Here is a 15,232-nt window from a genome sequence, read left to right as displayed (position 1 = left end):
AACAAAAACCTAAAACCATTTGAAATAAAGAACACGTTTCTTAAATCAAAACATTTAATATCTTTATTCTTCAAAATCGAACACTTACTTACAATTCACATATCTTTCGTTTAATCCAAAAAAATCCTTTCCTCAGCGACTCTTTAATAACCACCACTTTCATTTCAAGTATGAAAGCGAAACCAGCCAACATCAAACCCAACCACCAGATAATCCAAATTAAACGAAAAAATGCCAAATTCAAAGGCAGCGGATTCAAATCGATCAATATCATATGAACGTAGCCTATAAATAAGGCATCAGCAAGGCCTGCGAACGCCAGTGGGTGGTAAAGCCAAATTGAGAGGCGGACATAATGAAATTCTGCAAAGGTTTGGCTAAATGCGAGTCACGTTGTATGGGAAAGACATGATAGTAGGGACCAATGCAAATGGATGAAAGGCGAAAGAGAGGTTTCTTTAAGTATAGCTGCTGTTTGTTAAGGAACGACCAACGATCCGATTGTATGCTATAGCCAAAGGAACTATTGAAACGATCACGATGTTATCCAATTCACCCTTCGAACTCACCACTATTAGGTCCAAAAACTTTTGAGAATAATTCATTTCCTTCATTTCTCATACTCATAGTCCATCATCATGAGTGGCAAATTGGCGCGTATGACATCGTCTACAGTGTCGATTTGTTGTTGAGCGGTGGCAGTGGTTAAATAACTGGTCATCTTGGACATGTAGAGATTGGTGGAAAAGAAACCCACAATGAAAAGTAAAATAAATAAAAAGCGTAGACGTATGTAGGGTAGCGTTAGAAAGCCTTAGAGGAACTATATAGCAAATGGAGCAAATAGACTGAAGAAATGCTAAGGAAAGATCCCTCTCCCAGGAGGGTGTGCATATCCAAATGCCCACGCCTATATAAAAAACGCTAAAGAATATCAAATACCAACTGTAGGCATGAAAACCTCGCTTCACATACTCATGTTCGGGTGAACGATTCTGATAGGGCACCATAATACACCAGTCATTAATGCCTATAGGATAACTGGCCCCCACTAGAGAAGCTTCATGGCGGTATAGGAAATTGACGCCGATTTCTAAATCTTTTCCTCTACCATATGGATAATGGCATTAATAGCCAGTGGCTCCTCATCGGATTTATCCTTGACGGTGTCATTGAAGGTGGCATTAATCGCTTCCACAAAGGCTATAAAACAGTTTACCCGACGTACCGCTAATTTCATCCTGCTGGTGTTTGCGAGGAAAGCGAGACATGCGAAATACTCGGGGTAAGTCGTGGCGTACCATAGTCGGCCAATTCATAGCCTTCAAAATCTCCGGAAAAATCAACAAAGAAATCAGTAGCTGACCAATCATCAGTCTTATTAACAATATTCCCCACCGGATAAGGATCATACATATAGATATTATTCCTTATAGTAATGAGTACAGTATTTAGGAACTGTTTTTTCCACACCCAATCGTATAACAAACGTATGCTGTCGTAAAATATCGTATACTGCTCGAAGGTATTATAAAACTCATCCGTTTCCACGATGGGGAAGTATGAAAATAGTCTTAAAATATCTAGCACCCTTCATACTTAAAGCGGCCAATTCCATTATAGGATCCTCTCCCTCCGTGGTCAAGATCAAACACACAGCGTAGGACTCAGAAAACCAGCCATTTTACTCGGATCATTAATAATCAATATCGTAGGAGCCGTGGGAAAAGCATCCCAAAATCCTCAAAGAAAATAGTAGCCGTATCCGTATCTCGAGCCAAACGTTCCGATATAAAGAAAACGAAATTTTTAAACTGATACAGCTCATGTATACCGCTCACCACTTTTATGACTAGTGAGTTATTAACCATTTGAGGATATGGTTGCGTTTCATTGCTCAATAAACTGGCCGATGAGGTGAGTAACAGCAAGGCCGTGGTTGTATTTAAAATCATGTTGCAGCTGTAATGTTTTAACAATGCTAAACGACTAACGAGTGTTGGCAGCTGGCGGAGTTTTGTTAACTAAATGTTAACATGTTCAGTTATTTGCAATTCATTTCGTTTTCAAGTGGACAGTTAAGCTATTAATTTTAAGATTGTAAATAATAGAATGGTGTCATGAAATTTATGGAATTTTTAATCAACTACATGAGAGAAATAGTGGGAGGTGGTAGGAAAAGTTTGGGCACTAGAGAAGTGGATATATAGTGTAGTTAATAGTATGGACTATATCTGGACTATAGTCTAGCCTATAGTTTGGTCTATAGTTTAATCTATAGTCTGAACTATATTCGTGTCTATAGTCTGGACTATAGTCTAGTCTATAGTCTGTACTATAGGTGGACTATAGGTTAGTCTATAGTCTGGACTAAAGGTTAGTCTATAGTCTGGACTATAGATTAGTCTATAGTCTGGACTAAAGTCTATACTATTGTCTAGAATATAGACTAGACGATAGTCTAGTCTATAGTCCGGACTATAGTCTAGTCTGTAGTCTGGACTATAGTCTAGTCTATAATCTGGACTATAGTCTAGTCTTTAGTCCGGACTATAGTCTAGTCTATAGGCTGGACCATAGTCTAGTCTATAGTCTGCCCTATAGTCTAGTCTAGAGTCTAGACTATATAGTCTGGACTATAGTCTATGGCCTGGACTGTAGTATAGTTTATAGTTTTGACTGGATCTATAGTTTGGACTATAATCTAGTCTACAGTCTGGTCTTTAGTCTGGACAGGAATCTAATCTATAGTTTGGACTATAGTCTAGTCTATAGTCTGGTCCATAGTCTAGTCTATAGTTTGTTTTGTAGTCTAGTCTATAATCTTCTGTAGTCTAGTCTATAGTCTGGACTATAGTTTGGACTATAGTTGAGTCTAAAGTCTGAACTATATTCGTGTCTATAGTCTGGACTATAGTCTAGTCCACAGTCTGTACTATAGATTAGTCTATAGAGTGGACTATAGATTAGTCTACAATCTGGACTATAGTCTAGCATCTGTACTATAGGTTAGTCTATAGAGTGGACTATAGATTAGTCTACAATCTGGACTATAGTCTAGCATATAGTCTATACTATTGTCTAGAATATAGACTATTCTATAGTCTGGACTATGACCTTTAATCTGAGCAATATTCTAGTCTATAGTCTAAACTATAGTCTAGTCTATGATCTCGGCTAGACTATATTCTATAGCCTGGACTTTTGTTTAGAGTATAGTCTTGACTGGGATCTATTCTGTAGTTTGGACTATAATCTAGTCTACAATCTGGTCTGTAGTCTAGTCTATAGTCTTGACAGGAATCTAATCTGTAGTCCAACAATAGTCTAGTATATAGTCTGGTCTATAGTCTGATCTGTAGTCTAGTCTATATTCTAGTTTATAGTCTGGATTATAGTCTAGTCGATAGTCTGCACTATAGTCTGTATTCTAAGTTATATTCTAGTCTATAGTCTGAATTATATTATAGTCTATGATCTAGACTATAGTCTAGTCTATGATCTGGACTATAGTCTAGTCTGTAGTCTGAACTTTAGTCTAGTCTATAATCTGGACTACAGTCTGGTCTATAGCCTAGACTATAGTATAGTCTATAGTCTGGACTATATTCTGGACTATAATCTAGTCTATAGTCTGGACTATAGTCTAGTCTATAGTCTGGACTATAGTTTAGTCTATAGTCTGGACTATAGTTTAGTCTATAGTCTGGACTATAGTCTAGTCTATAATCTGGTCTATAGTATAGTCTATATTCTGGACTATAGTCTAGAGTATAGTCTGGACTTTAGTCTAGTCAATAGTCTGGACTCTAGTATAGTCTGTATTCTGGACTATTGTCTAGTCTACAGTCTGGACTATAGTCTAGGCTATAGTCTGGACTATAGTCTGCACTATAATCTAGTCTATAGTCTGGACTATACTCTAGTCTAGACTATAGTCTAGTCTATAGTCTAGTCTAGACTTTAGTCTAGTCTATAGTCTAGACTTTAGTCCGGACTTTTGTTTATTCTATAGTCTGGACTATAGTCTGGTCTATAGTTTAGACTTTTGTCTAGTCTGTAGTCTGAACTGTAGAATTTTTATAGTAGAACTCTAGTCTTGTCTATAGTTTAGTCTATAGCAAAGTCCACTGTAATGCCAGTATACCATCTAAATGGTATAATCCATTCTCTTGAACTTTTAAAACACACCTCGCATTTTTTTAACATTTTACAGTTATATTGTCTGGTAAATAAATAAAAATGTAAATATTTCATTTCATGTACATAATTTGTTTTATTTGATGACATTTTGCTAGTAGGCGTAGAAATGCATAAGATTAGTTTTGGATTTAACAACGATTTAGATAGCAATCTGTCATAATTTGTTTCTATTTGTTTAGGACAGTTAATAAAGGGTAATGCTAAAAAGCTTAGTTAATATTTCTAGTCTATAGCCTAGTCTATAGACTAGTCTATAGTTTAGTCTGTAGTCTTGTTTATAGATTAGTCAATAGTCTTGTTTGTAGTCTAGTCTATATTCTAGTCTGTGGTCTAGTCTATAGTCTAGTCAACATTATGATGGGGCCACCCTATGTTTTTGAACTAATAGTTGAATAGAAAATGAACATATTTCAAAATTACTATAGACTCCTTTAAATATGGCTATGAGCAACGCAACATTGTAGTTTAACGACAACACTTCATTTGTCAAGTGAAAGTAAAACAAAATGGCTATAAAACCTGCTAAAATGTTTTCCAACAGTTTTCCATTTTTTTATAATAAATTTACTATAGTTTTAAACGAAATAATGATTGCTTTCATGTTCTCATATTAAATTTTTGAAAAACTAATTAAAGACCTAACGGATCATATTGTTGTTGTTGATTTCAGATGCATCAATATATTACGAAACTCTAACGTACAATGTGGCGATGCCCAACAGTTGATTGCAATCGACATTCTAAAGGTATGGCAACCGCTAGATCGACCACCTTGCAACATATTTAAATATGGGCCGAACAATGTATTCTCAAATTCCCGTGTAGTTTCCGCTTAATTATTGAGCTGTACCGTAAATATCTTGAGCCAATCTTAGTCTTCCAACTAAACTGCACTAAATTGTTTACCTTAGTACCTTAACTAGGCAAAAAACGTTTAGATGGTTTGACCAAATATGACTTGCTATGTTGAAAGATTCCAGACGTTTTCAGTGTCCCCATAATACTGCCAATGTAAGTTTGTCTATTGTTATATTTGTTCTGATTTTAATAGTTTCTAATGGTTCTTCACATCTACTGTTACCAATATGGCCTTTAGATTTGAAACGTATGCCAACATTTATGACCATGAACTTAAATGGTCACTGAACCATTTAAGTTCATGGTCATAAATGTTGGCATACGTTTCAAATCTAAAGGCCATATTGGTAACAGTAGATGTGAAGAACCATTAGAAACTTCTATTAAAATCAGAACAAATATAACAATAGACAAACTTACATTTGGCAGTATTATGGGGACACTGAAAACGTCTGGAATCTTTCAACATAGCAAGTCATATTTGGTCAAACCATCTAAACGTTTTTTGCCTAGTTAAGGTACTAAGGTAAACAATTTAGTGCAGTTTAGTTGGAAGACTAAGATTGGCTCAATATATTACGGTACAGCTCAATAATTAAGCGGAAACTACACGGGAATTTGAGAATCATTGTTCGGCCCATATTTAAATATGTTGCAAGGTGGTCGATCTAGCGGTTGCCATACCTTTAGAATGTCGATTGCAATCAACTGTTGGGCATCGCCACATTGTACGTTAGAGTTTCGTAATATTGATGCATCTGAAATCAACAACAACAATATGATCCGTTAGGTCTTTAATTAGTTTTTCAAAAAATTTAATATGAGAACATGAAAGCAAATCATTATTTCGTTTAAAACTATAGTAAATTTATTATAAAAAAAATGGAAACTGTTGGAAAACATTTTAGCAGGTTTTATAGCCATTTTGTTTTACTTTCACTTGACAAATGAAGTGTTGTCGTTAAACTACAATGTTGCGTTGCTCATAGCCATATTTAAAGGAGTCTATAGTAATTTTGAAATATGTTCATTTTCTATTCAACTATTTAGTTCAAAAACATATAGGGTGGCCCCATCATAATGTTGACTAGACTATAGACTAGACCACAGACTAGAATATAGACTAGACTACAAACAAGACTATTGACTAATCTATAAACAAGACTACAGACTAAACTATAGACTAGTCTATAGACTAGGCTATAGACTAGAAATATTAACTAAGCTTTTTAGCATTACCCTTTATTAACTGTCCTAAACAAATAGAACAAATTATGACAGATTGCTTATCTAAATCGTTGTTAAATCCAAAACTAATCTTATGCATTTCTACGCCTACTAGCAAAATGTCATCAAATAAAACAAATTATGTACATGAAATGAAATATTTACATTTTTATTATTTACCAGACAATATAACTGTAAAATGTTAAAAAAAATGCGAGGTGTGTTTTAAAAGTTCAAGAGAATGGATTATACCATTTAGATGGTATACTGGCATTACAGTGGACTTTGCTATAGACTAAACTATAGACAAGACTAGAGTTCTACTATAAAATATTCTACAGTTCAGACTACAGACTAGACAAAAGTCTAAACTATAGACCAGACTATAGTCCAGACTATAGAATAAACAAAAGTCCGGACTAAAGTCTAGACTATAGACTAGACTAAAGTCTAGACTAGACTATAGACTAGACTATAGTCTAGACTAGAGTATAGTCCAGACTATAGACTAGATTATAGTGCAGACTATAGTCCAGACTATAGCCTAGACTATAGTCCAGACTGTAGACTAGACAATAGTCCAGAATACAGACTATACTAGAGTCCAGACTATTGACTAGACTAAAGTCCAGACTATACTCTAGACTATAGTCCAGAATATAGACTATACTATAGACCAGATTATAGACTATAACTATAGTCCAGACTATAGACTAAACTATAGTCCAGACTATAGACTAAACTATAGTCCAGACTATAGACTAGACTATAGTCCAGACTATAGACTAGATTATAGTCCAGAATATAGTCCCAGACTATAGACTATACTATAGTCTAGGCTATAGACCAGACTGTAGTCCAGATTATAGACTAGACTAAAGTTCAGACTACAGACTAGACTATAGTCCAGATCATAGACTAGACTATAGTCTAGATCATAGACTATAATATAATTCAGACTATAGACTAGAATATAACTTAGAATACAGACTATAGTGCAGACTATCGACTAGACTATAATCCAGACTATAACTAGAATATAGACTAGACTACAGATCAGACTATAGACCAGACTATATACTAGACTATTGTTGGACTACAGATTAGATTCCTGTCAAGACTATAGACTAGACTACAGACCAGATTGTAGACTAATTATAGTCCAAACTACAGAATAGATCCCAGTCAAGACTATACTCTAAACAAAAGTCCAGGCTATAGAATATAGTCTAGCCGAGATCATAGACTAGACTATAGTTTAGACTATAGACTAGAATATTGCTCAGATTAAAGGTCATAGTCCCAGACTATAGAATAGTCTATATTCTAGACAATAGTATAGACTATATGCTAGACTATAGTCCAGATTGTAGACTAATCTATAGTCCACTCTATAGACTAACCTATAGTACAGATGCTAGACTATAGTCCAGATTGTAGACTAATCTATAGTCCACTCTATAGACTAATCTATAGTACAGACTGTGGACTAGACTATAGTCCAGACTAGAGACACGAATATAGTTCAGACTTTAGAACTCAACTATAGTCCAAACTATAGTCCAGACTATAGACTAGACTACAGACAAGATTATAGACTAGACTACAAAACAAACTATAGACTAGACTATGGACCAGACTATAGACTAGACTATAGTCCAAACTATAGATTAGATTCCTGTCCAGACTAAAGACCAGACTGTAGACTAGATTATAGTCCAAACTATAGATCCAGTCAAAACTATAAACTATACTACAGTCCAGGCCATAGACTATAGTCCAGACTATATAGTCTAGACTCTAGACTAGACTATAGGGCAGACTATAGACTAGACTATGGTCCAGCCTATAGACTAGACTATAGTCCGGACTAAAGACTAGACTATAGTCCAGATTATAGACTAGACTATAGTCCAGACTACAGACTAGACTATAGTCCGGACTATAGACTAGACTATCGTCTAGTCTATATTCTAGACAATAGTATAGACTTTAGTCCAGACTATAGACTAATCTATAGTCCAGACTATAGACTAACCTTTAGTCCAGACTATAGACTAACCTATAGTCCACCTATAGTACAGACTATAGACTAGACTATAGTCCAGACTATAGACACGAATATAGTTCAGACTATAGATTAAACTATAGACAAACTATAGGCTAGACTATAGTCCAGATTATAGTCCATACTATTACTACACTATATATCCACTTCTCTAGTGCCCAAACTTTTCCTACCACCTCCCACTATTTCTCTCATGTAGTTGATTAAAAATTCCATAAATTTCATGACAACCATTCTATTATTTACAATCTTAAAATTAATAGCTTAACTGTCCACTTGAAAACGAAATGAATTGCAAATAACTGAACATGTTAACATTTAGTTAACAAAACTCCGCCAGCTGCCAACACTCGTTAGTCGTTTAGCATTGTTAAAACATTACAGCTGCAACATGATTTTAAATACACCACGGCCTTGCTGTTACTCACCTCATCGGCCAGTTTAGTGAGCAATGAAACGCAACCATATCCTCAAATGGTTAATAACTCACTAGTCATAAAAGTGGTGAGCGGTATACATGAGCTGTATCAGTTTAAAAATTTCGTTTTCTTTATATCGGAACGTTTGGCTCGAGATACGGATACGGCTACTATTTTCTTTGAGGATTTTTGGGATGCTTTTCCCACGGCTCCTACGATATTGATTATTAATGATCCGAGTAAAATGGCTGGTTTTCTGAGTACTCCTACGCTGTGTTTGATCTTGACCACGGAGGGAGAGGATCCTATAATGGAATTGGCCGCTTTAAGTATGAAGGGTGCTAGATATTTTAAGACTATTTTCATACTATTCCCCATCGTGGAAACGGATGAGTTTTATAATACCTTCGAGCAGTATACGATATTTTACGACAGCATACGTTTGTTATACGATTGGGTGTGGAAAAAACAGTTCCTAAATACTGTACTCATTACTATAAGGAATAATATCTATATGTATGATCCTTATCCGGTGGGGAATATTGTTAATAAGACTGATGATTGGTCAGCTACTGATTTCTTTGTTGATTTTTCCGGAGATTTGAAGGCTATGAATTGCAGACTATGGTACGCCACGACTTACCCCCGAGTATTTCGCATGTCTCGCTTTCCTCGCAAACACCAGCAGGATGAAATTAGCGGTACGTCGGGTAAACTGTTTATAGCCTTTGTGGAAGCGATTAATGCCACCTTCAATGACACCGTCAAGGATAAATCCGATGAGGAGCCACTGGATATTAATGCCATTATCCATATGGTAGAGGAAAAAGATTTAGAAATCGGCGTCAATTCCTATACCGCCATGATAGCTTCTCTAGTGGGGGCCAGTTATCCTATAGGCATTAATGACTGGTGTATTATGGTGCCCTATCAGAATCGTTCACCCGAACATGAGTATGTGAAGCGAGGTTTTCATGCCTACAGTTGGTATTTGATATTCTTTAGCGTTTTTTATATAGGCGTGGGCATTTGGATATGCACACCCTCCTGGGAGAGGGATCTTTCCTTAGCATTTCTTCAGTCTATTTGCTCCATTTGCTATATAGTTCCTCTAAGGCTTCTAACGCTACCCTACATACGTCTACGCTTTTTATTTATTTTACTTTTCATTGTGGGTTTCTTTTCCACCAATCTCTACATGTCCAAGATGACCAGTTATTTAACCACTGCCACCGCTCAACAACAAATCGACACTGTAGACGATGTCATACGCGCCAATTTGCCACTCATGATGATGGACTATGAGTATGAGAAAATGAAGGAAATGAATTATTCTCAAAAGTTTTTGGACCTAATAGTGGTGAGTTCGAAGGGTGAATTGGATAAACATCGTGATCGTTTCAATAGTTCCTTTGGCTATAGCATACAATCGGATCGTTGGTCGTTCCTTAACAAACAGCAGCTATACTTAAAGAAACCTCTCTTTCGCCTTTCATCCATTGCATTGGTCCCTACTATCATGTCTTTCCCATACAACGTGACTCGCATTTAGCCAAACCTTTGCAGAATTTCATTATGTCCGCCTCTCAATTTGGCTTTAACCACCCACTGGCGTTCGCAGGCCTTTGCTGATGCCTTATTTATAGGCTACGTTCATATGATATTGATCGATTTGAATCCGCTGCCTTTGAATTTGGCATTTTTTCGTTTAATTTGGATTATCTGGTGGTTGGGTTTGATGTTGGCTGGTTTCGCTTTCATACTTGAAATGAAAGTGGTGGTTATTAAAGAGTCGCTGAGGAAAGGATTTTTTTGGATTAAACGAAAGATATGTGAATTGTAAGTAAGTGTTCGATTTTGAAGAATAAAGATATTAAATGTTTGATTTAAGAAACGTGTTCTTTATTTCAAATGGTTTTAGGTTTTTGTTTTAAAAAATGATGAATCATGACACATAAATGGGAGAATTAAACTCTTACATAAGTTAGTCCTCCATGAAACTGTAAACCTTTAAAATAATAAATTAAAATCCAAAATTGAAATCCAAAAATCATGATTTTTCACTAAAACAGACTTTGATAGTAGATCACATCGTTAGGAACGATATTGGATATAGTTTGATAAAATGGATTTTGGAACCTATCTATCTTATCTCTCCTATCTATCCTATCTATCCTATCTGTCCTATCTATCCTATCTATCCTATCTATCCTATCTATCCTATCTATCCTATCTATCTTATCTAACTTATCTATCCTATCTATCCTATCTATCCTATCTATCCTATCTATCCTATCTATCCTATCTATCCTATCTATCCTATCTATCCTATCTATCCTATCTATCCTATCTATCCTATCTATCCTATCTATCCTATCTATCCTATCTATCCTATCTATCCTATCTATCCTATCTATCCTATCTATCCTATCTATCCTATCTATCCTATCTATCCTATCTATCCTATCTATCCTATCTATCCTATCTATCCTATCTATCCTATCTATCCTATCTATCCTATCTATCCTATCTATCCTATCTATCCTATCTATCCTATCTATCCTATCTATCCTATCTATCCTATCTATCCTATCTATCTATCTATCTATCTATCTATCTATCATCTATCTATCTATCTATCTATCTATCTATCTATCTATCTATCTATCTATCTATCTATCTATCTATCTATCTATCTATCTATCTATCTATCTATCTATCTATCTATCTATCTATCTATCTATCTATCTATCTATCTATCTACTATCTATCTATCTATCTATCTATCTATCTATCTATCTATCTATCTATCTATCTATCTATCTATCTATCTATCTATCTATCTATCTATCTATCTATCTATCTATCTATCTATCTATCTATCTATCTATCTATCTATCTATCTATCTATCTATCTATCTATCTATCTATCTATCTATCTATCTATCTATCTATCTATCTATCTATCTATCTATCTATCTATCTATCTATCTATCTATCTATCTATCTATCTATCTATCTATCTATCTATCTATCTATCTATCTATCTATCTATCTATCTATCTATCTATCTATCTATCTATCTATCTATCTATCTATCTATCTATCTATCTATCATCTATCTATCTATCTATCTATCTATCTATCTATCTATCTATCTATCTATCTATCTATCTATCTATCTATCTATCTATCTATCTATCTATCTATCTATCTATCTATCTATCTATCTATCTATCTATCTATCTAATCTATCTATCTATCTATCTATCTAGCTAGCGATCTATCTATCTATCTATCTATCTATCTATCTACTATCTATCTATCTAATCTATCTATCTATCTATCTATCTAACTATCTATCTATCTATCTAGCTATCTATCTATCTATCTATCTATCTATCCTATCTATCTATCTATCTATCTATCTATCTATCTATCTATCTATCTATCTATCTATCTAGCGAGGTGTCCACATCTGAACTGCAGGTATTTGCTAATGAAATGGTAAAAATTCTGCAAGTTGGTTTCCGAGATCCCAACTCCTCAAGTACATACGATAGTTCAGCTTATTTTCCCCGTCCTAAAACAAAACAACCAATTTGTTCATATTCGATCACTTTATTTCCAAAACAATAACTTAAAAACTAAGATTACCACACCTTTCTGTAATCTATAATGAAGACACTCACCCAAAAATATTAAAACACAAACAGCACTCACCACCAACAGCATTAGAAAAACCATTGATACATGACTCAAGCCGGCGGCCTGATAATCATTACCACCGGTAAAGCGTTGCACATACCCAGCATAGACAGCATGTTCAAACGAAATACTCTCATAATAGTGTAACATGCCCGAAGAATGCACCCTATAGATAAAGTATTCCAAATTACGCCACAAAGGTGAATCCGTTTCCATGGGAAAAGCCAAATGAAAAGAACCAAAACAGATATCGGTGAGCTTAAAAAGACCCTGTTTAAGAGTGGTTTGTTGAAGCTGCAGGAAATGCCATTTTTCATCGGTAACAAAATAGGCATAAGTTTGATTTAAAACGCGATTGATGATGATAAAACGTGGCCGAGTCGACGGGTGTTATGAGTTTAAGAAAATCATAGGGTAAGTTCAATTGACCCCTAGCAAAAAATCATATTCGTAGTCTATTATTAAGGTAGAGATGTTGGCTTTGATAAGATCCTCCAAGGTATTAATTTCATCGCGAAAGAGGGTAACTGCTAAAATACTACCCAGCAGGGAGGTATAGCCCGTAGATAAAAAGAAAGCCTGGAAAAATACAGTGCTATAAAGGAAAAACCTTACCCAGGTGGGGCGTTTTATATTCTTAGAAGCGGATATATTAAGCATATAACAAAGATTATCTAAAATACTGCAACGCAAATGCCACATTAGGTGAGAACGCTTGGAAGGATCCTTTTGACTCTCCCATATAATCCACAAGCAATCGGTGGTGGCCAATGCAAAGAAGGTAAATATCAATATAAACCAGACATAAGCGGCAAAAGGTTTAATGGGATAATAAAACGTGGAAATGGTATTCTTAAGTGGGACCATTAAACACCAGCGTACCGCCATTAAGGGATAACTTTTATCTATGGTATCATCAGTTTCGAAGAGAGCATAGGCATGGGCCGTTATTAAAATGCTTTTATTCCTTATCAATTGCAATGTATCCTTCATATTTACCACTATGCCTCCTAAGTGATCAGCGGGCATTGGATAGGGCTCTATGGAGGCATTTATATAGCTTATGAATAAATTTAAAATGCGATAAGCTATACCCTGCTTCTCTATTATGTTCTGCTTGTTGTAATAGCGAAAAACTCCGGGCAAATCCAAACGTAAAGGAGTATAAAACTTAAAGCCTTGACAATCCATTCCACCAGCTAATACTTTACCCATTGTCTTTCTTAAATCCCTTAAGAAATAAGTACGCAATTCAATTTTAAATTCGGGATAAGAATTAATGCCCAACAAATCGGAAGAACCATTCAAGTAACCCACATAGAGAAAGGAATTTTGAAAATTATTTCTATGCAATTTACGCAAAATTCTCTCGGCTATCGTAAAATCTTCCAAAGGCTTAACCAATATAACAAAATTCATATAATAGTGGCGTCCCAAAAGTACACGATCATGCAGCCACATTATGGGATCCGAGGGACCCGTAGTCAATACTATGCCCATATAATTGCGTTTGCTGGTAGTTTTTATTATCCTGATATCACTATTATTGGTGAAAACCATTTGTGTTATGGGCGTATGACGATGTATGGTATTGAAAAATTGATCCAAATGTTCACTGCTTTCGCTGTCCAAACGTTGTGATATAAACCAATTGATTTCTTGCGTTTGCATGATGGTACTCAAAGGTAATATATTGTTTAGTAGAAATTTCATATCCCACAACAACACCGTACGCCAGAAGGCCAATATTAGCAGTAGCAAGAGTGTTACTTTTCCGATGTTCATGTTAATAAAGTTTTCCAAAAACTAATTCCACTAATGTTATTTTAAGTTTAAGGAATACCTTTTAACAAGCAAAAGAAATTATTTTTAAAACTCCTGTTAACAACTCCGGTTAGGTCATGTAAACATGCCCTCAAGGAATTGCATGTTTTAAGTGGTATGTTATTGTTATTGAGGGGTTTTGACAAATGTCGGCGAACTGTCTGAACTGTATTGCAGGCAGAAGAAAAACAAAATGTTTATGTGTAACAAATTGATTACATATTTAGTAAACTTAAAGATTTTAATCGTTATTGCGGCTATTTTTATTATTATTCGAATAATCTATATTGAAGTCAAATACTTGGAACTGGCCATAGTCATAACACTAGACTATACGCTGGACTATATTGCAGATTATTGACTAGGCTATAGTCCAGAATTTAGTATACTCCAAGTCCTGACTATAGCCAAGTCTATTAACTAGACAAAAGTCCAAACTATAGACCAGACTATAATCCAAACAGTGGACTAAACTATAGTCCACACTGGTCAAAACTCTAGTCAAGTCTGTAATCCAGACTTAAGACTATAATCAAGTCGAGACTATAGACCAGACTATAAGCTAGGCTATTATCTACACTATAGACTTGACTGTAGTTGACTTGACTAAAGAATAACTATAGTACAGACTGTAGATTGTATTACTGTCCAGACTACAAAGTAGACTATAATCCGGACTAACAATTGCACTAACTACAGTTAATTAAGTTAGTTAGTTAGTTAGTTAGTTAGTTAGTTAGTTAGTTAGTTAGTTAGTTAGTTAGTAGTTAGTTAGTTAGTTAGTTAGTTAGTTAGTTAGTTAGTTAGTTAGTTAGTTAGTTAGTTAGTTAGTTAGTTTTAGTTTTAGTTAGTTAGTTAGTTAGTTAGTTAGTTAGTAGTTTAGTTAGTTAGTTCGTTTTAGTTCGTTAGTTAGTTATTCGTTCGT

At 35.0% G+C, this 15,232-nt stretch overlaps 2 protein-coding genes and 1 pseudogene across 2 annotated transcripts; 1 reads left to right on the top strand and 2 right to left on the bottom strand.

Annotated features, from left to right (window-relative positions):
- Positions 1 to 458: 458 nt before the first annotated feature.
- LOC119614078 lies at positions 459 to 1,010 on the bottom strand (annotated as a pseudogene).
- A 4,156-nt stretch (positions 1,011 to 5,166) lies between these two features.
- LOC119614077 lies at positions 5,167 to 10,327 on the top strand. Its single transcript, XM_037970179.1, has 2 exons — positions 5,167 to 5,214; positions 8,741 to 10,327. Exons 1-2 carry the CDS (start codon positions 5,167 to 5,169, stop codon positions 10,325 to 10,327), a joined length of 1,635 nt encoding a protein of 544 aa, XP_037826107.1.
- A 2,069-nt stretch (positions 10,328 to 12,396) lies between these two features.
- LOC119614076 lies at positions 12,397 to 14,268 on the bottom strand. Its single transcript, XM_037970178.1, is given in 3 exon segments — positions 12,397 to 12,828; positions 12,830 to 12,906; positions 12,909 to 14,268. Coding segments are annotated over 3 exon segments (1,869 nt in total).
- Between the last annotated feature and the right edge of the window lie 964 nt (positions 14,269 to 15,232).

This window comes from Lucilia sericata, unplaced genomic scaffold (assembly GCF_015586225.1).
Source record: "Lucilia sericata isolate MDLA Ls3-8-SP2 unplaced genomic scaffold, ASM1558622v1 Contig002565F_arrow, whole genome shotgun sequence".
Classification (NCBI taxonomy): domain Eukaryota; kingdom Metazoa; phylum Arthropoda; class Insecta; order Diptera; family Calliphoridae; genus Lucilia; species Lucilia sericata.
This window is presented reverse-complemented; position numbering and strand designations above follow the sequence as displayed.